The sequence below is a fragment of the Sturnira hondurensis genome, unplaced genomic scaffold (assembly GCF_014824575.4).
Source record: "Sturnira hondurensis isolate 20B ecotype Veracruz unplaced genomic scaffold, ASM1482457v3 Scaffold0014384, whole genome shotgun sequence".
Taxonomy (NCBI): domain Eukaryota; kingdom Metazoa; phylum Chordata; class Mammalia; order Chiroptera; family Phyllostomidae; genus Sturnira; species Sturnira hondurensis.
The window spans coordinates 6529200-6555336 of record NW_028087015.1 but is presented as its reverse complement, the minus strand read 5'-3'; the positions used below and the strand labels follow the sequence as shown (position 1 = coordinate 6555336).

At 40.4% G+C, this 26137-nt stretch overlaps 1 protein-coding gene across 4 annotated transcripts in view; it reads right to left on the bottom strand.

Annotated features, from left to right (window-relative positions):
• ELOVL7 (ELOVL fatty acid elongase 7) overlaps positions 1-26137 on the bottom strand; it is a 79843-nt gene that overhangs the window by 10402 nt on the left and 43304 nt on the right. For 2 of the 4 annotated variants that reach the window (XM_037062893.1, XM_037062894.1), the window contains exons 2-5: positions 12634-12731; positions 5931-6121; positions 2522-2602; positions 1579-1635 (exon numbers count right to left, since the gene is read on the bottom strand). In XM_037062893.1, the coding sequence (XP_036918788.1) occupies positions 1579-1635; positions 2522-2602; positions 5931-6121; positions 12634-12697 (393 nt within the window). In that variant the 5' untranslated portion in view covers positions 12698-12731. Of the gene's footprint in view, positions 1-1578; positions 1636-2521; positions 2603-5930; positions 6122-12633; positions 12732-23703; positions 23921-26137 lie in introns of those variants that run through there. The other 2 variants (XM_037062895.1, XM_037062896.1) reach the window with 2 other exon arrangements.

The following is a 26137-nucleotide window of genomic DNA, read 5'->3' as shown; positions in this document are numbered from 1 at the left end:
TTGCAAAAGCTCTACAAGAGTAGAATGGGAAGGGTTTGGAGAAAATTTATTTCAAAAAATACTCAAAAGCAGAATTGAATGTCAAAAAAGTACTCAAAATTCAGGAGAGCAATGATGAGTTAGACTTTTAAATATGGGACTCAGAAGAGGAGCAGTACTCATAGGGGTGTTTTGGAACCTGGTTTAAAGAAGGACATAGAGGTGGCAACCATTTCCTTACGGAAGCTAGAACTTAGACCATGTAAAGCAGAAAAAAATGAAGCCAAAATGCATTTGCTTATGCACATGAGAGAAGGCAGCATGGCGCAATAGAAAAAGGCATAAAACAGCAATCTGGGGTCTTAGCCCATCAATAGCAGAATTCCTTTGGGTAAGCCACTTAACCTCTTGGCATCGATGTATTTCAATGAGAGCTCTGGACTTTAATAGATCAATAGTTCTCAACCCTGGCAGTGTATTACAATGTTTAAGACGCTTTTTTAAAATAGCCATGCCTGGTCTCTACTCTACACCATTTAACACCAAATCTCTGAGGATGGGGCCTGGGCTCTTCACTTGCTAATGCAGTTCAATCTACTGCACTGTGAGGACTGAGAACCACTGGACCACACCACAGGGGTTCTCAAAGTGTGGACCTTGGACCAACAGTAACAACATCACCTAGGAACTTGCTAGAAATGCGAATTCTGGAGCTTCACCCAAGACCTGTTGAATCAGAGACTCTAGGGCCTGGGAAATGGGCATCTGTGTTTTTCACAAGCTCTCCAGGGGATCCTAATGCATGCTATAGTTTGAGAACCACAGGAGTGATTCTAGGCTCACTGAAGTCCTTTCCAATTGTAACACTGAGAAGGATAAGCACACTGAGATTTGCCACAAGGAGTACAGTGGTATATATTCTGAAGAGAGAACACACTTATCTGTCTTAGGCCCAGGATTGGTTCTGGATAACCAAGACCCACATGCCACAAATATACAATAATTATTCAGCTTTCCTACTTCGAGAATGAAGGCACATGACTTTCCTCTCCTTATGGACCCTAATCCAAGGCACTTGCTTCTCCCAGGGCTCAGTCACCCAAATTCAGAGTTTATCCCCATGCAGAGAGAGGACCAAGAGGGCAGCTGAAAGTAGTTTTGATATTACTGAAGTTACTAATATGCAAGGGTAACTTAAACATTACTATGTAAGTGTATGAATTTTGAAGCATTTACCCTCTTAAAGGAGTACAGACAACACAGTGCTTTTGTAAGAAGGACCCAAGGTAAAATGTTCTCTGCTTTTCGCTTCCTAAGCCTGCTTCCTGAAACAACTGTGACCCATCTACATAAAGATGCAGTTTTATAGTGTATTCAGCAGTTACGTGCTTATCTTAAACAGGTGGTGGATACATAAGAAAACCTTTCGAAGTTGGCAAAAGACTAAAAATAAGATTATCCTATCTATTCTCTAGAATTACTGATAATAAAATGCCTGAGGAGGAGAGATAACAGAAGTTATCAGATAACTGAACTCTAGCAGTTTATTGCTTTCATGGAACATTAAACATTTATCAAATGAGATGACTACAGACTTACAGTATCTAGTAGCTCAATAAATTTGGAGAAGTAATATAGCCAGCAGGTGCGTACCATCTGCAGAAACAGAGAAATGTAAATTTATCTTATTTTTTTTACATGGAGGAAAAACTAGTTTTAAAAAAAATTGGCAGAATACAGATAACATAAAATCTACCATCTTAACTACTTCTAAGTGTACGGTCTGATGGCACTGACTACATTCATGCTGCTGTGCAATCATCACCACCACCCATCCACAGAACTCTTAATTCATCTTGCAAAACCGAGACTGTGCCTATTAAACTATTCCCCACCTTCCTTCCTTCAGCCCCTGACCACAGCCATTTACTTTCTGTCTCTGAATTTGACTCTAGGTTCCTCATATAATAGAACCATACAGTATTCTTGTCTTTTTGTGCCTACATTATCTCACTAGATAATGTCCTCATGGTTCATGAATGGTGGAGCACATGTCAGAATTTCCCTCCTTGTTAAGGCAGAATAATATTCCATTGAATATGTACATGCTGTTTAACCATTCGGTCACCAATGGGCACTTAGATCACCTCCACCTTTTGGCTACTCTAAATAATGCTGCTATGAATATGGGTGTACAAACATCTTTTTGAGTCTTTGCTTTTCGTTTTTAAGGTATATACTCAGAAGAGGAATTGCTGGATCATACAAATTCTATTTCTAGTTTCTGAGGAAAGAGATATGAATTTATTTCTAAATCTAAGAAAGTAAAAAAAAAAAAAAAGCACCGATCTTCATGTTACAGAACACAACACACCTGACTTTGATTCTTTCTGCTTGGTAAGTTTTAGCTTTTTTCTTTCGATATATATATTCTAATAATTGAGTCACTTACTCATTCTGAGTTCACCTTGAATGCTACAAATAGAGTCCAAAAAGGTTTAATGTTGATTTTGAGTTACAAGTTTTCCCAAGAGAAACTTACCCTCAATGCCGTAGGCGACTGTGAATAGTCAACAATTTCACATCGAAATGAATAACCTGTACCCCAGCCAGACATTACAAACTGCAAGAGAGAACATGCATTTTAAAGAAGGAAGCATCTGCTCAACAGCCACAACAAAGGCAGTTCTGAATGTCCCTTCATTATGTTCGCAGCTGAGTCAGCAGTCAGCGCAGAGGGAAAGGCAGCAAGTGACAACTGCAAACTAGGAACTTGATGGATATCAAAGCAGGAAGAATTTTCAAAATCATAAACTCATCTATTATTTAGATAAATTGTATTTGAGATCAAATGCCCATTTCTTGGGATTAACAGAGCAGAGAATGAAACACCGGGAGTGTTTTGCTTAGACATAAAATACTGGCAGGTATATTACATGTATCTATATATGCTCATGCATATGTTTGTGCAAAGGGAATAACTGGATCTGAATTCAGTCTTTTCTAGTGATTTCCAATCTTCCCAATTAGTCAAAAAATATATAGGCAAACCAAAATTCCTCAGTGTACTCATAAGCTGGCAGCAACAACTGCATTTTTCCTGCCCTTAGCTGATGAGTGAAACGCGAAGTGGTAATCATGGTCCATGAGTCTTAAAATTCAGGTTGACCAAACACAAGACTCAGATAGTAGTTTTGCTTTGGGTTCACATGACAAGTGAAAAATGTGATCCAGCAAGCCTTAATTCCAGTACACCCACGCAGTGACCTTATACTAGTGGTGAGAAGAAAAAGCCTACTGTTGATAAGACTGACCCATAATTCAAACGTTATATCGACATTCTTTCAGTCTGATGTGGGAAGGTCTTCTTTTAAAACAGTATCTGAAAATGAAAAACTAAGGACTGTAACTTTAAATTAATGCCTATGTTAAATGTTTAGCTTAATTAAGAGTTCTGAAAATACAACTACTGCTCTTTGATATTCTAATCTCACAAGTGCTAACATCTTCCCTAGAATGCTTTCTTTCTCAGTTTAATGGTTATATCACTTTCTGCCACTGAAGTACATTTTGAAATTTCTATTTTTAATTACTATTAAATTACTATTAAATTTTTAATTACTATTAAAGCTAAAATGACAACTTTACAATAAATTCTAAAAAACAAAAATTTATGAGGCATTATCAGAACAATATTTCCATGGTAAAACAAAAAGAAATAAAGGAGAAAGAATAACTATTTAGATTGCAGTATTTAAAAACACATCATCTTTTTTCTAAAACTAGTTCCTGGCATGCACTGTGAGATGATTTAATCACAAACATTAACTTGGTAAGTTATGAAATCTTAAAAATTAAAATTGGGAAAAGTATAAGTCATATTTCATGAGTGAAAAAAAAATCTTACAAAAAAGTCAATAAACTTTTTCTAAGGAGCAAGGAAACTGTGGTCCAGAAATGGCAAATTCTGCTTCACAAAATTTGTCTGTGAGGACCCTCATATTCTCCTGAGCTCAGACTTAACTTCTGACTGATACAAGTGACACTCTTAGTCCATTCACTTAAACTACTCCCTACTCTTCCCTACCCCAAACAAGCACTTTGCAGAAGAGGAGAAACTGTGTCTTGGCCTTCTGGGGGGGTCTTCACTGGCCTTTATTAGTGTCTGGTGCCAAATAACTAGCACATTCAAACCATCACTAGTAAGGCACGTGGGTTCCTTTAGTCTGACTGACTTCCCTTTCGCCTTGTTCATAGTTGCGCTAACACCGCAGGTGGAAGAGTTTACTCTGTGGACCAAACGCAACTGCGCTCCACCCACTCAACCATGTTTGGGGGTGTCCCGGAGATGGCAAGCTGCTAGCTGTCAAGTCTTTGTTTAGACAGACCGTGGAGCTTAACCCTTTCCTAATATTAAATTTAAAAACACTAAACATCTGTGGCACTTTTAACATACATGTCTCTATCTCAGGCTATCAAGAAGAAAAAGTAGTAATTTATATTTAGCAGTTAATACACCCAAAAATGGACATGTAAGTAACTCTAGTATTAGTGGTTAATGGGAGATGGCAACTCTCAAATTCAGGTATTTTCAAAACTTCTTTTATGTTATTGTTGCTAAAGCAGAAATCAAAACTAGTTATAACTGAATTACTTCCTGAGAGAGATATTTGAGGACAGCACATTCGAGGACACAATCAGACCCAGCATAAAGAGACCCAAGAGAAAGGCTGGTTCAATCATGACTCTATAAAACAGAGGATCTGAGGTCAGGGAGGTTAACTCACTTGTTCACAATCAGACAGTCAGTTCGTAGCATAACTGGGACTAACTAGCCCCTAGTCTCCTGGCTCCCAGGTCTGTTTTTAACACTGTCCTACAGCGGGCTCTATCTTATCTCCGATAACAAGCCAAGAGCACGTATCTTCTCAGTTCCCCACCTCTATTTCTTCTTCCCTTTCAGTTACACATGCTCTAGAAAGGACAGTATGGTGGCCTGAGTTAATTGTGGAAATAAAGTATAATGGAAGGAAGATAGCAAAGTAAGCCCAGACTTGAGGGAGGCCTATGAGCAGTGAGGCCAGAACAGATTGAAGGGGACCTGATCATGTGGACCTGTAGATTCACAGCAGGAATCAGGTTGGAAGGACACATATACGGTCACCATAGTGTCAAGAGAGGTCAGAGGGGCCACGGTGGACTCTTCTGAGTCCAGTATGAAGCAGTTTATGATGCAGGGGAAGCCAGCCAGTATTGGGCAGTGAGGGAGGGGAGTGGTACGGAGACAAGGAATCTCAGAAAAGCAGGTAAGTAGGATGGCTGAGGCATGTTAATAGCAGAGAGAGAGAGAGAGAGTGAATCCATGAGTCTGGCTTTTGGGTTCTGAGAGATCCCCATCTCCCTTACTGACAGTTAAGGAACAGGCTCCCTCACCTACTGCCTTGTGTGAGTTTAAGTTCTCTGTTGGTCCAACACCTACCTAAAACAGACCAAAACAGCCCATTGTCACAGCTCCTCAGAGCACCAGAGTCCTACCTACCATGATGGTGACACCTCATTATAGGCAGGATGCACTCTGATGTCAGACCTGTATTCCAATAGCAGCCCTTCACTTACCAGCTATGCTACTTTGAGTAAGTTCTTAATTTCTTCAAGTACGTCTCCTTAACACTAACATCTATGAATTCATTTGATCATCTATTAAGGGTAAGTACATGCAAGTCTGCTGACTTAATGTCAATTTTTCTCACTACCTGTGAGGAAGCTATACATAGATCCTCTGAAGAGTTTAATATCTGGTCTACACATAACAATTTGGGGGCAAACCCCTGCTTAGTGAGCCAAGTTTCTAGAATTCCTTAAATCTTGAAGAGTTTAACAACCATAACAAAAAACATAAAACAGGAAGACTCAGGCAAAATTGTCCCCTTAGGAATACTAAAGACACTTGCCTCATAACACATATACACAGAAAAGAGTACTATGAGAAAATTGTACGTTATCATCGCTTTCTTGAGTTCAAAGGGCTTTCGATTTTCCATGAGCTTTGGTCCCAGGGAAGTGACAAAATAGACATAGAGTCCCAAGATGACGGTTTGCGGCAGAGGCGAGGACATGAGGAGCCAGCCTTCAACTCTAGGATCTAAGAGAAAAACAAGATGTAAGTGCACATCCACTGAGCCAAGAGATACTGACAGCAGACAGCGTTTTTTGAAGCAAGCACCTGGACCTCAACGTTGACAGTGGGCTGGCTGGGCAATTATTACTAGTATCTTCAGGAAGCGTAAAGGGAAATCCTCAGGGATAGTGTTGGGGTTAGAAATTGAGGCTGTTAGCACGCTAGTCAACCAAGGACAAAGAGAGGTAGTGGTTTCCAGCATGCAGGAGAGGGTCGCATGAAGAAACCCTATGGACAGGAGCTGTGACCTTCAGCTGAGGGATTCAGCCAGCACAAGGCAATTCTGCAAGTAAGGAGTCAGGGGAACGGATACTCCAACACTGCACTCCTCCCTCTCTCCAGTCCTAGGGCCTCCACTGGGTGAACCCAAGTGAAACCCAAAGGGCGAGGGAGCAAGCCCATGGATACAATCCATACTGGTCGTTCCCCCAGGGCCCAGCACAGCATGCAGAGCGACACTGAGGACACGAGATACTCAGCAAGGTCCTACCAACCCATCTATATCCACTAGTGACATTTTAGAATTCCTCCATCCAGATATTCTTCTATAGACAAATATGTTTGTGTTTTCAGTTTTCTAATATTCTTCTTTCCCCAAGAAAACTGGGGCATTTCCAATTATATCAGAATCATAAAATATAAAGCAACCTTAGCATCTAAGTCTCTAAAGTGTGTGGGTTCTAAGAGTCTAAATCAGATATGTTGAGCAAAAAAAAAAAATGTAATAGCCTTACAACCGTGTAAAAAGAAAGCCCCCTGATCACTGCTAGTTCCAGGCCAAGAAAGTTAGATGAATTGAAAACTGCCACTCAAGATGAAATGCGATTATCTATATAATCTTAAGTAGTTTGGGGGTAATTTTACTAAATTGCCTCAGGAAGCTGGAGCATTAAAATAAAATAAGTATGGATAAGTTTTTATGTGCTTCTGACTCAACTGAGTGTATACTGACTAACCTTAGTTTGCTAAATACTGTAGCTTTTATCTGTAGGGAAAAAGAGATAGGGGGATTGCAGCCCTTGCTTACTTAAACTGCTAATGATGTAGCCAATTACTGGAAAACTGAATATCCTTAAAGTCTGACTTCCTACCCAAACAGACACTCAATAAAAGTCTGCTGACATTCATAAACACACAAGTTGTCAAAATTAAAAATATTTTAAAATTAAGGCAGTCACTCTTTAAATTGGGACAAGCTCTGAAGTCAGCTATCCAAGAACATGTCACTGAAGTCTTCTATTGCTTCTATTAGCTTTCCTCCTTCACGAGTTTCCCGGGACATCTGTGTGCCATGTGATATTAAGAAGGTCGAGAGGGCCCTGGCTGTGTAGCTCAGCTGGTTACAGTGTCATCTAGAACCGCCAAGGTTTCAGGTTTGATCTCTGGACAGGGCACATATAGGAAACAACCAATAAATGCATAAATAAGTACAACAACAAATTGATGTTTTTCTCTCTCTCTCTCAAATCAATTAAGGGGGAAGAAAAAGACCACAGGGACCCCTAGCCACAGGTCCATACCTCACCAGAAAAGTCTCACTAAATAAAAGCTGTCACACGACCAGGGATCACGGGACAGAATTAGAACTGATCAAACTTTAATGCATTTCTTCTATCAGTGAGTAATCCAAATCTTAAATACAAAATATCACGAGCATTATTAATATGGCTAGCTTTTACCTCCAATGAAATAAGGACTTAAATCTACTACCCAAAGAAGACCTATGTATGCAAGGATGTTAATTAATTTTATCACCTTTGGATGGTGACAGTACAAATGGTTTTTAATTTTTTCGAGATGCTTCTTTATTAAGAGATATCACATGTATGACTGAAAACTAGTTGGTTTTTTGTAAGTGTCAGTAAAGGAATTCCTGAATTAGAGATACATTTTATTTTACTCTGTCATCCACTCAGCAGGGGGGAGAAAGTCCAATGACATCATCTTTCTGTTATTCTGCTGGTAACAGCACAAACAAAACGAATCAGGAAAAGCATGCTGGGCTGGCTCAGGAAACAGAAGAAAACAATCTTAAAGTAAATAATGTTTTCCTAAAATTTAACATCTTAAGCATACACCTTTTAAAATACCCTGTGAGTGACTTCCAAATTCTACAGATGTTTTTAAATCATTATATCCTCAGAGAAAAGCTAGTTAATCTGATTCCTTGTTATTTTAAAGCAAATAGTAAAACAAAACACTAAGCTTTTAAATCCTGTTTCAGCAAAACTCTGCAGTTTTGATTCTGACTCCTGCGTTATTTGCTTTGGGACCACTGACTTAAAGTCCTTCAGTTTAATTTCCTCGTCTGTGAACTGGGTGTAAAACAGCATGTACTGTGGGGGCAGTGCTGGGACTGGGGGGGGAAAGGTGAGGGGGTTGAGAAGTACAAATTGGTAAAGCACAGTGTAGGGAACGCAGTCAATATTGCCACAACTGCGTGTGGTGCCAGGTGGGCACTGAACACAGCAAGGGGGAACACTTCATAAGGTATATGAATGACAAACCACTACACTGTGCACCTGAAACTAATAAAAAATGACGCTGAATGTAAAAGCAATGGAAAAATAAAATAAAACAAAATAAAAAAGCGTGTGTCTCACAGAGGACTTAGTGGGTTCCTGCACGTAAAGAGGCCAGCACAGCCTAGGTGCTCAGTAAGTGTTGCTCCTATCATGGCAGCAGGTGTCCACTCTGTCAGCACAGCAAGATCACCTCTGGAGGGGTTAAAAGTCAAGTGGCCAAAAAAATGACCCTGGTCCAACTGAATCAGAATCCTAGGGTCCTAGAATATGGGTTGCAGGCATCCATCTATTGAAAGAAAAAAAACACCCAGGTGACCATGATACCTGTTAGAAATGAGAACCAGAGGTTTGGCGAGCTACATTCTCCTACACCGAGGGCCCCGGATTCCCTCACTAGGTGCCCCTGCAACAGTCTTTCACGTGGCTTCCCTGCCTCCTGATCCAATCGGCTACATCTGATCTTCCATACAAATGCCAAATTCTTAAAAGTAAGCTCTGCTCAGATGATTCCTCTGCTTCAATTAGCTCTCTCTACTGAGCAGATAAAATTCAAAGTCTTTAATATTTCCCATGTGAGGTGGTGGGCTTCCCCTGATGAAAAGCTTACAAGTCAGGTGTGGACAGTGACTTGGTGGGGGCAGTGGTAGAAGGAGGCTGCTCATTTGAAGTTCATCTTGATTCATTCTATGATTTCACAAATTACAAAAGGTTCACAGGTGAGGTGAGCACTGCTTCCCCCAGAGGCACAGGACTGAGGATGCATGCATCTTCTATTTGGCAACAGAGTTGGGTTTAAGTGTCATGAGCAGAGCTGAGATGAAAGCAGAGGATGCAAAGAAGGCAGGCTGTCTGAGACACACCCCACTGACTCCCCAAGTTCTGACTTATTACTAGATTGATCCTTTTTTTCTCTCTCTCCCAGAGAGAGAGAGAGTACAGGGGAAGCGCAAGTGCCACATTCATAGAGTATTAATGAACTTGTCCATCGATGACTTGTAAGGCAGTGTTCTGTTCTCAAGTAGCCTGTACTAGCCCAAAGAGTACACCCTTTACAATTCCAAGCACCAGCAAGAAGAAGCTGGAAGAAGAAGCAAGCATGTACCTCGGTACTTGGTGAAGTACTCAAGGTTCAGAATGGCAGCACTCTCACTGAGGACCCCATCTTCTTGCAAAAAGATCCCAACTAAGTCTGAAAAGTCATCACCATCCAAATACAAGGAAAGTTGCTTTTTAAACATAAAAAAACATTATATCATTATTTCAAAATTTGGCACTTCGTATCTAAGAGTCATAATAAATCCTCTTACAGCTTAAGTACTAATTAATCCATTTTTTAATTCTGTAGCTATGGAATTTTCCACATGAAATAACTATGCACGATTACAACTTCCGTAATAATGAGAAAACTGAAGAATACCGGTAAGTTTCCTGAAGGCGATTCAGGATCAGGGCCGAAGCCAAGAATACACTAGAAATTCTTGGCCCTTGATCAGGTGCTCAGAACTTCCCAGGGTAAACAAAGTAAAACAGAACTCAGATGGCCAGAAACAATTCCTAATAGCTTTCAGAGATCAATACCTCACTAAACAGAAGCAAAAACCCTCTCTTCTTTTCACTTAAAATTGTCCTCACAAAGATGTAAATCTCAACACAGGGGAAAAAATGTGAAGACACTTTTTTAAAAGGTGATATGCTATACTGAAAGTATTTTAAGATGAAAATGCTCTATCAGTCACGTGGAACCACCACTCCTGCTTGCGTTTGGAAACTTCCCAAGTGACAGAGCACTTTCCTGTATGTTGTCTGGTAGCTTGTAGATAGCATTCTCATCTCTGTTTTTACTAACAAAGAAACAGACTCACAGACATCACTGGTTCAAAATCACCTAGCTAGTACACAGTAGTGTCAGAACTCACATTTAGGTGTTTGCATTACATTTTCCATATCTGCCCTCCTCTCTCAAGACTTCAATTTAGCCTAACGTCAGCTGGCAGCACTGCTTGCCTGCTCCTCTTGTCCTTCCTGCATCACTGTCTCCAAGGCTCTCCTTGTCTCTCCATAACCACCCCCAGCCCTTGGTCACTCCCTTTTCTGACCTAGTACTATTCAGCTTTTCAATGTAAGCATTCCTAATAAAATGCAAAGAGTTGATCCATGGATACAAGTAGAAGTGGAAATCAGATGTAGTTCATTTTTATATATTTTATACTTCTAGCACTATACAAATATTCACCATCATTTAAATTAATTTGGCTCTTGATTTAGTATATTGATTATCTGAATCTCTTGAGTTCCTACATTTGGAATACTGAATAGCAAGGGATCTGTTCTTCCAAACAGGTGTATTTCAAAAAATGTACCCAAAACTACTTCATTCCCAAGTTCAAATCACAAGAATTCAGGTAGCAAGGCATACTTCTACTTGGAAAAGCAATTAAACTGCTAACATTTTTAAAAAATAAATGAATAAAAATAAAAACTTTTAGAAGAAAATGAAACTCAGTGTTTAAATTACTGAATTTATAAGAACAAATAGCTATAAACCTTCAGAGAAGAACAACCTCTAAAGAAATCTGTATGTCCTCTGCATCATTACCTAAGCTGAAAAACTTTAAAAAAAAAGGAAAAGGAAAAGAAAGACAAAAAGAGAAGAAGAAAATTTGAAAACAATCACTCTTTATTTCCCTCCCAGAGTGAGGCATTCTATTTATAGGATCTTTTCTAGATCCTTGGCATTCTTCAGAGGTAAAACTGTACCTCTGAAAACATGAAAAAGGTTGGGACCTTTTTTAGTGAAATAAAATTGGTCTTTAGCAGTCTACTGAAAATGATGGCAGCATGAATCAGTGCATCATGGCTGAAATTCATGTTAATTGGAATATAATGCCAATTTTGGTATGTCCCAAAGGTGGCACTTTTCGCCCTGAATATGGTGAGCACGCAATTTCTGGTTGTCAGGCGAGGACTAACTTGAAGTGGTGATGGCAGTAAGGAACACGTGTAAAATAATTCACATGTGAAACACCAGCATACTAATCCTAACCAGAAAAAATAGGTTCTAGCTGTTTCTGCCGACAATTAACCGTGTTGTTGGCAAGGCCACCTCTCCAGGCCTCAGTTTCTTCCACTGTAAAACAAGGAGTTAGCTTTGGTGGTATCTAGGTCCACCTCAGCTCTAAAATATTTGATTGTCTATTTTTTAAAATTTACCTTTGTTATGTTTTTGGAACATTTTGTAATAGTTATAAAAGCAACACACATTTAGTAATCTAAGGAAATCTAGGTAGATAGAGATAAGTAAATAAGAATTACCATACAGAGATAACTGTAACCCCCACACAAAAATACGTGTGGTATGGTATAACCTGATTTGATTTAATATATCTTTAAGCTTCTTGCTGTGGGGCTAAATGTTTTTCTATAACTTTTTTTTAATGGGCAAGAGGAGAAGGCAGGCATTTCAGAAGTAGTTAGTGGTCACCCTAGGAAACACTCCCTGCCCGTTCTGATACACCCCTGGGGCAGGGGTGGGGATTCGGCCCTCACCATTCTAGAACCATCCTGAACAGAGCCATTGGTGGTGATAACTATTGTCTCCCCCAGGAGGAGTGTTAGGGCAGAATCAAGCCTAAGAGCACTGTGCCTCTGAAATCACTGGTAATGGTTACTCGGTTGGAATGTACCATCATTTACTAACCGATTCTCTTCACTCTATGTTCACTGTTGTAAACACCACAATGAACATCTGTGTAGCTCTGTCATTGCACATATCTGTAATGAAACCCCTGACACTCTCTCTTTACTAATTAGTAATGAAAATAATATTTTGGGTATCATTGAGGGAGTCTTAAGCTGCACAGTCTGTCATTCTGTTTCAGTGAAATCCCATTAAACATGCGAATCTGTCATGAAAGGAAGGATGAGCCTCAGTTAGGACACATGATTACTTACCAGCATGCTTGAGCCAATTACCATAAAGACGAACCGTCCTTGAAGTAAGATCGCTGAAGGCCATTTTCCACGGGATTTACTGGCTCTTACAATAGATTCTTCAGTAAAATAATAAAAAAAAAGAAATGCAATATGATCTATGAATGCAAATAAAGCCAAGTTTCTAGTAATACAATATTAAAAATGCTAAAAATTTAATAGGAACAACTGGCAAACCAACAAACTTTTACTGAGGGTAAATGCATTAGTGAACCACACTGAACCCTGATGGAGTTGCAAACACTTAAGATTTTTTTCATCATTGTAAAAACAATGCTTACTCTGCTGAAAAAGACTAACATTTGGTGTACAAGATACAAAAGGAATAAATGATTGTAAGAACTTTCATGGCAGCATCTTCCTTTTATGCAACAACAGAAATCAGGAATGGACTGTACCTCCCACGGAAATGCTGAAGTAAAAACCCAGGAGAAGAAAGTCTGGAAGCTACATAAACTTTCAGAGAAGCTACTCTGATCCAGACTTACAGCTGATCTTCAGGCACAAGAAGAAGGTCTTCCATATGTAGGTTTTTACAATTTCAGAGGACTAGAGGTAGAAAGAGGGAGGGAAAGGAGATTTATAAGAGCCAAGGGGAAGCTGCCTAACTGTTTATCTGAACAGACAGACAAGAAGAGTTGGAAAAAAACCACTGTGGAAAAACTAGCTGCGTCATACATTAAAATATACTTTAAATCTTCAATAATAAAAACAGTGTGACACTGGCTCAGGAAGAGACAAAGCAATGAAATACAGCAAAATAGCAAGAAACAGACCCAATACATTTGAGGATTTAGAACTGTATTCCTAAATTCTAAGATGTGCACTTTCCCACATTTTAACATCTCTGAAATCAGTACACACCTTACCGGTGGATAGTGTATTATAAAATGAATAGTATATCTGATTCCAAGTCATATGGTGGGAAGATGAAAAAGTTCTGGAGATAGATGGTGGAGATAACTGTACAAGAATGCAAATGTACTTAATGTCATTGAACTTTATTACTTAAAAATGGGTAAAATGGTACATTTTACCTTATATCTTACTGCAATAAAAAAGAAATTCCTAGATCTACAATAGCAAAATCAAGTCTTTCTTCCAGCACTCCAAAATAAAACCATGTTAACATTTCATACGCATGTGCACACACATGCATATGGTACTGATGAAGGTGGCATCTCAGACCAGTGGGCACTAAATTACCATTACTTAACAAGTGGTGTGGTACACCTAGACAGCCATCTGAAAAAAAAGTTGGATCCAAACATTTTACTACAAACCAAAATAAACACCAAGTAGGTAAAAAAATTAAATAGGAAAAATAGAACCATAAAAGTACTGGATGACAATGTGGGAGAACAAAACCTTGGAGCAGAAAAGGCCTTTGACTTATGCTTATGTTCTCTTCCTAGACATAAAACTAACAAGTTTAATCATATGAACAGCAAGAAGGAAAAAGCCAAATGACAAATAGCAAAAAATATGTACAACTTATATCACAGACAGTAGCTATTTTTCCTAATATATAAAGAGTTCCTAGAAATTGAAAAGACCTGTAGGCCAAGAGGAAATGAACAAATTTCCATAGAAAAGGAAATACAAATGGCTCTTAAAACATATAAAAAGTTGCTTAACTTTAATCACAGGAAGAAACCTATAATATTTTATTGAATTGGATGGGCCAAAGTCCAAACACTTTTATCAGATGAGCCCAAATTCAAAAATGTGTTAACTCTCTAATAAACTGATACATTGCTGCTGGGAGTGCAAATTAGTATAACACTTAGTGAGAATAATTTAGCATTATCAGTAAAAGCTATAAATGCATATTTTTCAACACAGCAATCCTACTTCTAGAAACTTATACATGTACTCTCATACATGCACATATGAAGAATGACATACATTAAAGGTTCTTCACTGCATTGGTTAGTGAGAGCAAAAGTCTGGAAACAAGCCAAATGTCTACTAAAACAGGACTGGTTAATAAATGCTAATACAGCTAACACCATGAAAGAGTATGCCATTGTAAAAAAAGAATGAAGAAGCTGTCTATGCGCTGATAGGGAAAGGTATCCAAGATAAATCTCTAAGTGAAAAAAAGCAAAGGAAGATACAAAATTTTTAAATGACTACATTTGATATAGAAAAGAGGAAAGAAGAGTATAAGTTTATATCTATTTATATTAGCATAAAAGGAATTCTGAAAAGACATCCATGAGAAAGAGAATAGGGTACCAACAGGGCTGAAGCGGTAGAAGGAAGACCTATTGTCTGGTTTTTGATTCATGTAAATATATTACTACATACCCCCAAATAAAGAATTAAAATACTTTAAAGAAAAAAATATAAGAATAAAATTAGCCGCCCCTCTGCTGGGACAATTCTTACTTAAATACCCACACGGAAATGTCCATATACACAAAAGAGAAACTGTTATCTCAATTCCTCAAGGGTCTGCCCGCTCCAGAACATTTCTCCAGGTCCTGGAAGGCATCCCAGCATGCTCTCTGCTTCGGTGCATCCTGTATCCTCAGGCTGAGCTCACGCTCAAGATGCGGTGAAGTAAGGGTTTTGCCAGAGCCAGCTTGGACTCTTGTTTCCCTACAGACGTTAGGACAGCGAAGGTGTGAGGTGGGGTTAGGTGCAGGGGCTGTGAGGTCACTAAGACCTGGGTTTGAATCCCAGCATTTAACAGCTGTGTGACCCATGGCAAAATGAAAGCTCAATTTCCTACTCTGTAAAACAGGAATTCTATAACTTACGAAGATAAAATATACTCATTCACAGAGTTGTTTTGAGAACCATATATTTGTAAAGTTTAGAGCACAGAATCTAATAAAGAAGGAAGATTCAAAGTCAGACATTATCATTTTGTAGAGACAGGTTGTAGCAATTTAATTGGAAAACATCTGCCAAACTCATTACCTTGTACAGTTGATTGGCCGTTTATGGAACAAATCTAGAGAAAAGTGTACTACTTTCATTTTAGAAACCTGTATGTATGCCACCGATTATATCCATCATTCTCCCCTTGATTCATTCCAATTGTCTTAAAGTAACTGTTTCCTCCCCCTCACCTTAACCACCGAGACAACAGACCTCAAGCCATTATTTTCATAATTAAACTGCCAAAAGAATGCTGTTTAAATTAATCACAATCAGACTGAAAGATCCTAAATCTATGTGGCATGTGGTTGGTTACATTTGAAAGTATCATTCTGTTTTCTGTGGAATTCCTACCTCCACTTTTTTTCACTCATTCTACCATTTTCCTCTCCCTGGCCCTTACTGAAGAACAGAGACTCGAAGAAACCAGTCTAACGCAGGTGAGAAATATTCATGGGCAGTAACACACAGTGGTCTCTCTAACCCCAAAGATTACACAAGACTGAAATGGAGGAAGAGAAAAAGGTAGTCAGACAAGCAACTCACGCTGCACAGGACGGAGCTGCAGAAACACAGGCAGCCTCCGAGCAGGAGAGGACTGGAGGGGGAGGGGAGGGATCCATTAACCCAAGCGTTCTGGAGTGGAGCCAATATAGTATTACCGCTGGACAAGAGCCAGGCATGCCCCCGCCAACCTTCTACCATGATTATACATGGACTCTTGATCGCTAGACAATGGTACATAGAGATGGGAATAAACTTATTCTATGTGGTTAAGATATAAAGCTATCTTTTAGCTGACAGCAGCACTGGGACCACAACAACCTACTTAAAATACTCAATGGCACACAGTTCAGGGCTGGAGATGCCAGAAACATCAGGTCTCTCATGTATGTGAAGCAGAGACTAAAAATTCAAAATCAGTGAACAAGACACTCCCATTAAGGGTGGAAGAGGCAAGGGAGGTGCTGCAGCAGGAGAGAAAGAAAGCTCCCAGTCAGAACTGGTCCGCCTCAAAAACAACGTGGCAGGGTTAGAGTGCACAGGAGCCGGTTGACAGGGGAGTGAGCCAAGTTCCCCAGCTTTTGCAACTGACTCATGAATTTTGCTCCTTATTTTTGACAGTATCACATGGTGACTGGGTCATTTGGTAAAGAAGAGACTTATTCTGCCCAGACTAGCTTCTTGGGCCTACATTAAAGATGTCAAGTTCAAATGTGAGAAATACGCTTGCTGCCTACAGAGGAAGGCCCTTTCCACAAGACAGCTTACCTGGAGACAATTCAAAGCCACAAGCTGAGGTCAGTACAATTTAGACGCTAACACGAAGACATAGAGAGTATGCTTCAGGTACCTGATCTCTTCGCCTCTTTTGTTTCAATTTATTTTAACAGTAATCACAGGCAGAACTCATCTGAGAGAACGTCTTGCTGGAATTCACTTAGATGGGGATGAGACCTTGGGGTCGCCTGCAGTCCGAAGCATCTAGCAGGAGTACTAAAGTCTAAAACCATGGCCAGCCATCTCTAGGTGGACCCTCACACGTAGATTTCTCCAAACCCTGCAAAATGTGTTGGGGACACTCTCTTGAGGGAATGCAGTGGTACAGCCAGCACGTGGCTTTCCTAGGGCATGTCTGTGGCCCAGAAACAGGGCCACATTGTTTCCCCTATCTCTTTTGGGAGGTTCTGGGTTCCACCCATTGATTTCTGCCTTGGAAATCAGACATCAGGGGCAAACCTTCAAGAACAGATCTGGCTAGCCACAGATGACGCTCGGGGATACATAAACCAAAAATGAGCTACAGGAAGGCACCAGCACAGGGACATCTGTGATGGAACTGGGGAAATTTTCTGTTGAAAAGGCAACTCTAGCCTCATATTTTGGGTTGTGGTTTGAAGCTTTACCTTTTTTCAAAGTAAGGGAGAAGGAGGAAGACAGGAAAATGAAGCTATCCCACAAAAACAACAATTGCTCATCGGAGAACTGACAGGTGAAACAGACCTTCAAAAGCAGATGGTTTTGGCAAGGAGAGTAGGGCCAGCTCAGAGAGCAACAGGAAAAGGCAGTGCACCTGACTCATTAGAAAGGGACAGGGGAGCTCAGCACTGAGTCAGAACAGGTGATGGGCACTCAGCCTGCCTGAGGGTTAAAGGACTTCCCAGGTGAAGGTATCACAGACAACCTCTCTGTGGGTTATGATTCCAGAAAACCAGAGTTCGGACACAGTCTCTGCTCCTGCCGTCTTGGGGAAGAAAAACTCTGAGATAAATATAACTCTCACTAAGAATTAAAAGATTGCTAGGGAAACTTCCACCTCGATATTAATCCACACATTTCCTGTGTATTCCTGCGCCTGGAGGTTTTCTCACTGGAACCGGTTGTCCCCCGCCACCCCATGCCCTCTGAAACAGCCCCAAAGAGGTTATGAACTTGAGCACTGGACAGAAAGATTTGTATACTTGCATTTGTTCTGTGCCATTGATTTAGGAAGACTGAGACTGGGGAAAGGGCACCAGAAACTTTTAAGTATATTCAATTGTGGAAAATAACTTAAAGTAATAATTTATTCATTTAAAACAGCATTTCTCAACCTTGGCTGTATTGACATTTTGGGCCAGACAATTCATGGTTGTGAGGAGCTGTCCTGAGCGTTGAAGGGTATTTAGCACTGACCCTGGCCTCGACCCCACTGGATGCCAGGAACTCTGCCTCCCCAGGTGAGACAACCAAAGAGCTTTCTAGAAACTGGCAAATGTCCCCATGGGAGGCAGGCAAAGTCTTTCCCAGTTGAGAACCACTGGTTTAAAGTAAACTACCAACATTTATTTGTCCAAATCAGAGTAGTTTCCTTCATAATAATTACTTTGGCAATTACAGTAGCCCCTCCTTATCCATGGAGCTCATGTTCTGAGACCCCCAGTGGATGCCTAAAATCACAGACAGCACCAAACCCTATAGGTACTATGTTTTTTCCTATTCATACATACCTATGACAAAGTTTAATTTAGAAATTGTGTACAACAAGATGGAGGCATAGGTGGAAACACTGTGCCTCCTTGCACAACTAAGCTTAAAGACAACAAAGTTTTAGTAACAAAACCGCAACCAAAACACAGAAAATTGAACTGTACTGAAGTCTGACAACAACTAACCGTTTAGCCAGACTGGTAGGAGGGGTAGAGTCAGCAGCTGGTGGAGCGGGGTCGGGCTGGAAAAAACGTCCGGACTGACCCAGGCACACAGGTGGCGGTTGCCAGATCCCAGGTTTGGGGTGGCAACGGGCAGACCCAATGAGGGCGCAAGGCAGCTGGCTGACCACGGTCACACATTCGCCTGCAGATAAAGCAGGCGAAGGAGCAAGCGGTGAGACAGACCGCACAGGCTAGGGTCCCAGCACACATNTCTGACAACAACTAACCGTTTAGCCAGACTGGTAGGAGGGGTAGAGTCAGCAGCTGGTGGAGCGGGGTCGGGCTGGAAAAAACGTCCGGACTGACCCAGGCACACAGGTGGCGGTTGCCAGATCCCAGGTTTGGGGTGGCAACGGGCAGACCCAATGAGGGCGCAAGGCAGCTGGCTGACCACGGTCACACATTCGCCTGCAGATAAACCAGGCGAAGGAGCAAGCGGTGAGACAGACCGCACAGGCTAGGGTCCCAGCGACAGGAAGTTAGAACCTAAAAGCACCAATTGGAAAAACTTTCGGGGTTGAGGTGCTGGGAGAAGCTCCCAGGCTCACAGAGAGTTTGTTGGAGAGACCCACAGGGTCCTGGAGTGGGCATAAGCCACACATCCAGGAACCAGCACCAGAAGGGCCCAATTTGCTTGTAGGAAGCAGCAGAGGGGACCGAAATCTGAGAGAGAGCAAAACAAATGCCATTGCCCCTCTCTGACCTCACCCCCATATACAGCAGCACAACCCAGTGACCTGGGTTGTCCCATCACTGGCGAACACCTAAGGCTCTGCCCCTCATCTGTAACAGGCACAAACAGACCAAAACATTATGGCTCAAGAACAGCTCAAAGCCCCAGAGCCAATAATTCTAAGTGACCAAGAGATAGCCAACCTATCAGATGCACAGTTCAAAACACTGGTGATCAGGATGCTCACAGAACTGGTTGATTTTAGGCACAAATTAGAGGAACAAATGAAGGTTAAACTAATTGAAACGAAAGAAAATGCCCAGGGAACCAATAGTGATGGGAAAGAAACTGGGACTCAAATCAAGGGAGTGGACCAAAAGGAAGAAAGAAATGACCACACAGAAAAGAAAGAAGAAACAAGAATTAAAAAAAAATGAGGAGAGGCTTAGGAACCTCCAGGACATTTTTAAATGTTCTAACATCTGAATTATAGGGGTACCAGAAGGGAAGAGGAAGAGCAACAAGTGGAAAGCTTATTTGAATAATAAAGGAGAACTTCCCCAGTCTGGCAAAGAAAACAGACTTCCAGGAAGTTCAGGAAGCTCAGAGAGTCCCAAAGAAGTTGGGCCCAAGAAGGAACACACCAAGGCACATCATAATTACATTAGCGAAGATTAAAATGAAGAAGTGAATTCTAGAGGCAGCAAGAGATAAGGGGACAGTCACCTATAAAGGAGTTCCCATCAGAGTGTCAGCTGATTTCTCAAAAGAGACCTCACAGGCAAGAAGGGGCTGCAAAGAAGTATTCCAAGTCATGAAATCCAAAGACCTATATCCAAGATTGCTCTACTCCACAAAGCTTTCATTTAGAATAGAAGGGCAGATAAAGTGCTTTTCAGGTAAGGTCAAGTTCAAGGAGTTCATCATCACCAAGCCCTTATTATATGAAATGTTAAAGGGACTTATCTAAGAAAAAGAAGATAAAAAAGATGAACAGTGAAAGGACAGCAAACTCACAGTTCTTAACAACCACACCTAAAACAAAAGCAAACTAAGAGGACAGCTAGATCAGGAGCAGAACCATAGAAATGGAGATCACATGAATGGTTAGAAATAGGTGAGTGGGAGGAGGAGAACGGGGGAGAAGGTACAGAGAATAAATAGCATAGACGGTGGGGAGGAAATAGAGGGAGGGCAATAGTAGTGTGGGAAATGTAGAAGCTAAGAAACTTATGACACATGGACAGAACTAAAGGGGGGAAATGTGGGGGGAGGGAGTGTGCAGAGTGGAGGGGAATGAAGAGGGGAAATGGGACAATTGTAATGGCATAATCAATAAAATATATTAAAAAGAAAAAAGAAATTATATACAGTAAGCAATTAACAACTAATAATAAAATAGAACGCACATGAATGTACTGAAATAAAAGTTATGTGAATGTGGTCTCTCTCTCTCTCTCAAAATATCTACCTGCACTGCACTAACCCTTCTTCTTGTGATGCTATGAAATGACATGGTGCCTGCGTGGTGAGACAAAGTGAAGGGGAGATGCTGCGCAAGGTACTGTCCAGGAGGGACAGTGAGACACCATGAAATTTCATAATATTGCTCAGAACAGTGTGTAATTTAAAATTTATGAATTGTTTATTTCTGGAGTTTCCCATTTAATATTTCCAGACCGTGGTTGACAGCAGGTCACTGAAAACCACAGAAAGCAAAACTGAGAATAAGGGGGGAATACGGTATACATTTATTTCAGTGATGCTGTTTTCAAAACACTTTTTGAGCTTTTATTTACCAATCAATTTCAGAGATTTTAAAAATTTCATTAAATGGCTTCAAGGGAGAAAAAAACCTTTGTACACTGCTTCTAAAAACCAAACTCATAACTAAGCACAAGAATGGTTTTGGAGGTAAATGGATCAAGGTAAACTACACTGTGAGAAGAGTGAAAGTGGGATTAATGATAATTTATTACTAACATTTTCAACTTACGGTTAGCCAAATGAGGGCAATTCCAATGGAACAAATCCAGAAATGTTTAAGCTTGTAGCAATATTAGTGGAATAAATGTATAGTTGCCAGAGGTAACTGGAAAACACTTATTTAACATACAATATATTAGTTTAAATCCTTTTATCTTTATCATTATAAATGCCAATTAAAAGCCAGTGAATATAAAATGTGAAATAGACTCAGTGAAATTTATTTCAAATGACACATTTTTCAATTTTGTTAATTACTTTGTGTTCATGTTCCAGCATTTTAACCACATGTAATTGTTTTCCTTTGGTTCAGTGTCTGTTTTAAGAAGACTGGAGAGGATGAGCAATTGAGGAATATGGAGAAAACGGACCTAATGTTGCTTGTTCTCAGAGTAGAGTTGGGGGAGGGTCACCCTAAGATTTGAGCTCTCAAAGCTGCATACCACCTGACCGTATGACAGTCTTTCCTAGATGGCAATCACACTCACACAGTCACACAGTCACACACTGCAGAAGCAAAAATACAGGTTCGTTATAACTGCCATACAGGATTTTGTGTTATTTTAAGGTTTCTTGTGTGTGTACATGCATGTGTTTCTCCCTCAGATTTCTTTTCTTCCCCCTCTCACACACATACTCTTGGCCATTTCTATTTTATAGCTAGGTTGTGCAAACTGCCTTGCGAATGAAATAGACAGCAGAGGGCAGAGAAACAGAAAGTTTTATCCTAGCTTTTGAGTTACACAGCTTAGGCACTTAGCCATACAGCAGATCTCAAGAGCACAGACACCAGAGACTCAGGAGGAAACCACTGAGGTTTCCATGCCTCCCAGCAAAGAAGAGTACACTTCAGCCTTTAGGGCTGGTTGTCAAAGAAAAGCAATTAGTACAAGAGGACAACAGCCCTGGCGCGGTGCCCAGGAGGCTTATGGGAACAGAGAGCAGAAGAGGTCAGGCTCTGTTGCTTGGGTAGAGCTGAACAGGTTGCTGATGGGGCCTTAGGCAGCCACAGAGAATTTCTCTTTCTCCATTGTGAAGCAAAAGCAGCACAGAAGTCTAAGTACCTCCACAAGGAAGTATTGCAGAAGAGCTACAGAAAATGGAGTCTTGCAGCCAGCGACAACACAGACCCTCATGGACAAGTGGTCAAAAGCCCGATGGGGCCCTCAGCATCTCAGAGGATGGTAATGTTGACAGTGGACTAAAAAAACTCCTCCTCCCAACTAAGTTTTTTCTAAATTGCTGAGAGGACCCATCATGTTTAGAGTTGAATGAAATAAGTTCCTACCACCTCAAAAAATAAAGAAACCTATATTAAATATTAAGCTGTAAAGAAATTTTGTTTTTACATGGCTGATTTTGTCAGATGAGGTCTGACACCCTTTAGTTTAGATATGCGATCAGGTCGGTACAGTTTTCCTGTCTTCTATGTCCCTTACAACAGTGGTTGCCAGACTTGGAGAGAGATTTGGATGTAATTAATATGTCTGGGGAGAGCCTGATGTGGGCCGGGTTTGGCAATCTCTTCTCGATAATGCATAAACCATTCTTGGACATGACAACATGCACAGTATCAGGACAGGCAGAGAAATCGTGACAAAAGATTCAGTTAACGAATGTCACTTGGATATGATAAGGCAACTGGGTCAAGAAGGGCAGGCACAGGAACAGGAGGTGCAGTCAACATTGGAGATTTCCCCGATGATTCAACACAACTCACGGGAGCTGTGAAATCTGGGAGCAGATCTTTGAGTCAGCACGTATACCCAGGGTATAAGGAAACTAACTTCCTATTTTGAGGATGAAATAAGCTTGATGTTCTCAAGCATCTGTAAAAGAGAAAATCATTGCTGCACCTTAGGTCTTAGTAAATTAGAGGAAACTAGAATATAAGTCTTGTGTTCTAGGCAAACAAAATTATCAGCACAAATCTCATCATATAAAGATACCAAACACCTAACTTTCCATTTTTCGAATGGGAATGTGATTTATCGGTGAGGATGTTTTCATCTGTAAGCATCAGAACACTCAACTCAAAATGGCTTCAGCAGTAAGGAGCTGCATTATTTCACGGAAAAAGTAGTTGAAAGGTAGGTAGATTTCTTCTAAGTTTGTTAATATCTGTCTTGATATAAGATGGTGGCAATCATTCCAAAATGTCACATTTTCATACTCCTTCATCCAGAACACTGAAATGGTCTTGTGTCTTTTTTCAGGAGCTTCAAAACCCTCCCCAGTGCTTCCCTGAAGCCGTTCAAATTCCCCTCCCAGAACTGTGTCACATGCCAGTATCTACACCAAACCCAGAAAAAGAATTGGGACCACACAGCTTCTTTAGGGTGGCTGGTACTGTGTTTACTACCAGTTCCCCCGAGTCCCATGGGGAAGCGCACGGCTTCGGGGAGGAAGGAGTATCCTGGACTAAGGGAGAAGAGTCATTACCCCACAAGACAGAAAGGAAGTGATCTCCAAGAACCAGTGTCTGCTGTATCTGTGACTTGAAGGGCTTATTCTGCAGTGATAGTTCAAATATGAAATGAAGCTCAGGCCGTGAGTCCATCCATCTAAGTGCACTCTACTCATCCTGGTGATAAGGACACAGAATAAACTGATCTCAATGTTTTGTTTTGTTTTTTAACAAAATGTGATCAATGTGTTAAACATGCTGTGTAGCACCACCTAAGACTTTCTAGTGACTTTTACATATCTGCTGTTTAGAATTATCTTATACCACAGTCTCTTTGATGATATAGATAATACACGATAAACACATAAACACAGACAGTGTAAGGTTGAACTCTCATGTGTAATTATTGCTATACCACTTCCACGAACTCGCGTGGTTCTGACCGGTATACGGCAGGTTTAAATACAATGGATGTCTCCCACCACCAACAACAGTGGCATCATTGTACTCATCAAAGCTTTCTCTGTAGGAATAAACCCAGGCTTGCCCTTTAATCAGCTTTAAGAATTGTAACTTCTATGTCAAGCAGGACCTCAAAACAAATGCCTTTATCATCTTCTCCATTCCTTACCATTATTTCATCTTAATTTTCATGTCTTCACTTTCCCTTAATACAAGGACCTATTAAAATTAAGTACCTCTAGAAAATACAACACTATATATGCATGACCCTCCACGCCAGTCCAGATTACATTCCTATTTGGTTTGAGCTCTGCAGCACAATCATAACTCATGAATTTGAGCAAAGAGGCAGACAAACTTCAGATCAGATGTTCATTTAACAACCTCAACATGTTAATACGACAACTTGTTACAAACAGAGTCCTAGAAACCAATGATACCAGGAACAGTCCCCACTAGAAAATACAATTGATGGTGAATATTCAGCAAAATGCTACCTATGCTATTTATTGTGCTTAATGTTATTTATGAAGACAGCAGACCTCTCAGGCTAAGTAGGTCAATCAATGCACTTGCCGAATCTCTGGTCCCCAAACAGAATTCTATAATTAGAGAGATGGGGAAAACTTAGAGAAGAGTCAGAGAACTTTCAGGGCAAACGAAGGACCTGCTCAAATCACCAGCAGATATTAAAACAGTGCTAGGTAGTAAAGGATAGTAGGATAAAAATGGGACCTTGCCCTCAGGAAGCTTCGACACCAGGAAAGATTCTAAAAAATGCAATGAGTAAGTCTGAGAAGAGAAAAGCACCTGAAAAAGTGTCCAGATTAGATGCCTCTGGGAAATATAACATTATACGAGTACATATATGACCCACCAGACTGACTACAGTGACCACTGGAAGCAGTGGGACTTGGTTTTCTGTAAGAAGTGATAAGTACCTCAAGGGCAGTTTAATTCCTATTTGTGTCTGTGTCCTTGAGCAAAATAGATGCTCAATAAAAATCTGCTGAGTGAATTTTAAAATATAAAATCAGAAAAAAAAAGGCAGGGCAAGAACAAACACCCCATCTCTTAGGCCTTCTTCTCTACTTTTGTTCAAGTAAATGCAATACTTCTCTCATTTATTTTCTCTTCAAACAAAAAGTATTTTCTGAGCATCTGTTATTATGCAAGCAAGTGCTGAACAGTCCACAATATTATTTTTAAAACATGGTCCCTGAATTCAAACAACTTTCAATTTGGCAGGAAAAATAAACCCGTGCCAAACAGATATCTAAAATGCAAAGCAGAATGCGAGGTAACACAAATGGTTCACACAGAATCCTACAGCCTCTCGAAATGAAGATTCACATCTGGCACGTGACCCGGAAGAAAGGGATAATAAAGGAGGGGATACATGAGCCGAGCTTTGAGAATAAGATTTCAGTAGGCAAAAATATGTGCACCTGGAAAAGGAAAGAGGCAGACATCACAGGCAGGGGGACCTCCAGGGGAAATTCATTCATTTGTTTATTCAATGAATATTCTTAAGTATCTGTTATGTGCCAACCACTGTTTTAGGTGCCAGTAAAATAGTAGAAAGCGAAACAAAAATCTTGACTCCATGAAATTAGAGAAAAGCTCCTGGTGTGTTTCCAGAGTGTTAGTCCATTTTGGTAACGTACAGAGAATAGAAAGACCAAGACAGGAAGGGTAGATTCCAGAGATAGTATTTGATTATGGAGGAATCAAAAGCCAGGCTAAAGAATTTTTTGGACTTAGTTCTTGACATTGAAGGATCATTATAGGTTTCTCAAGCAGGGACTGTCTTAATCAAAATGGTGTTTGGAAAGATTAACTGGGTGATAG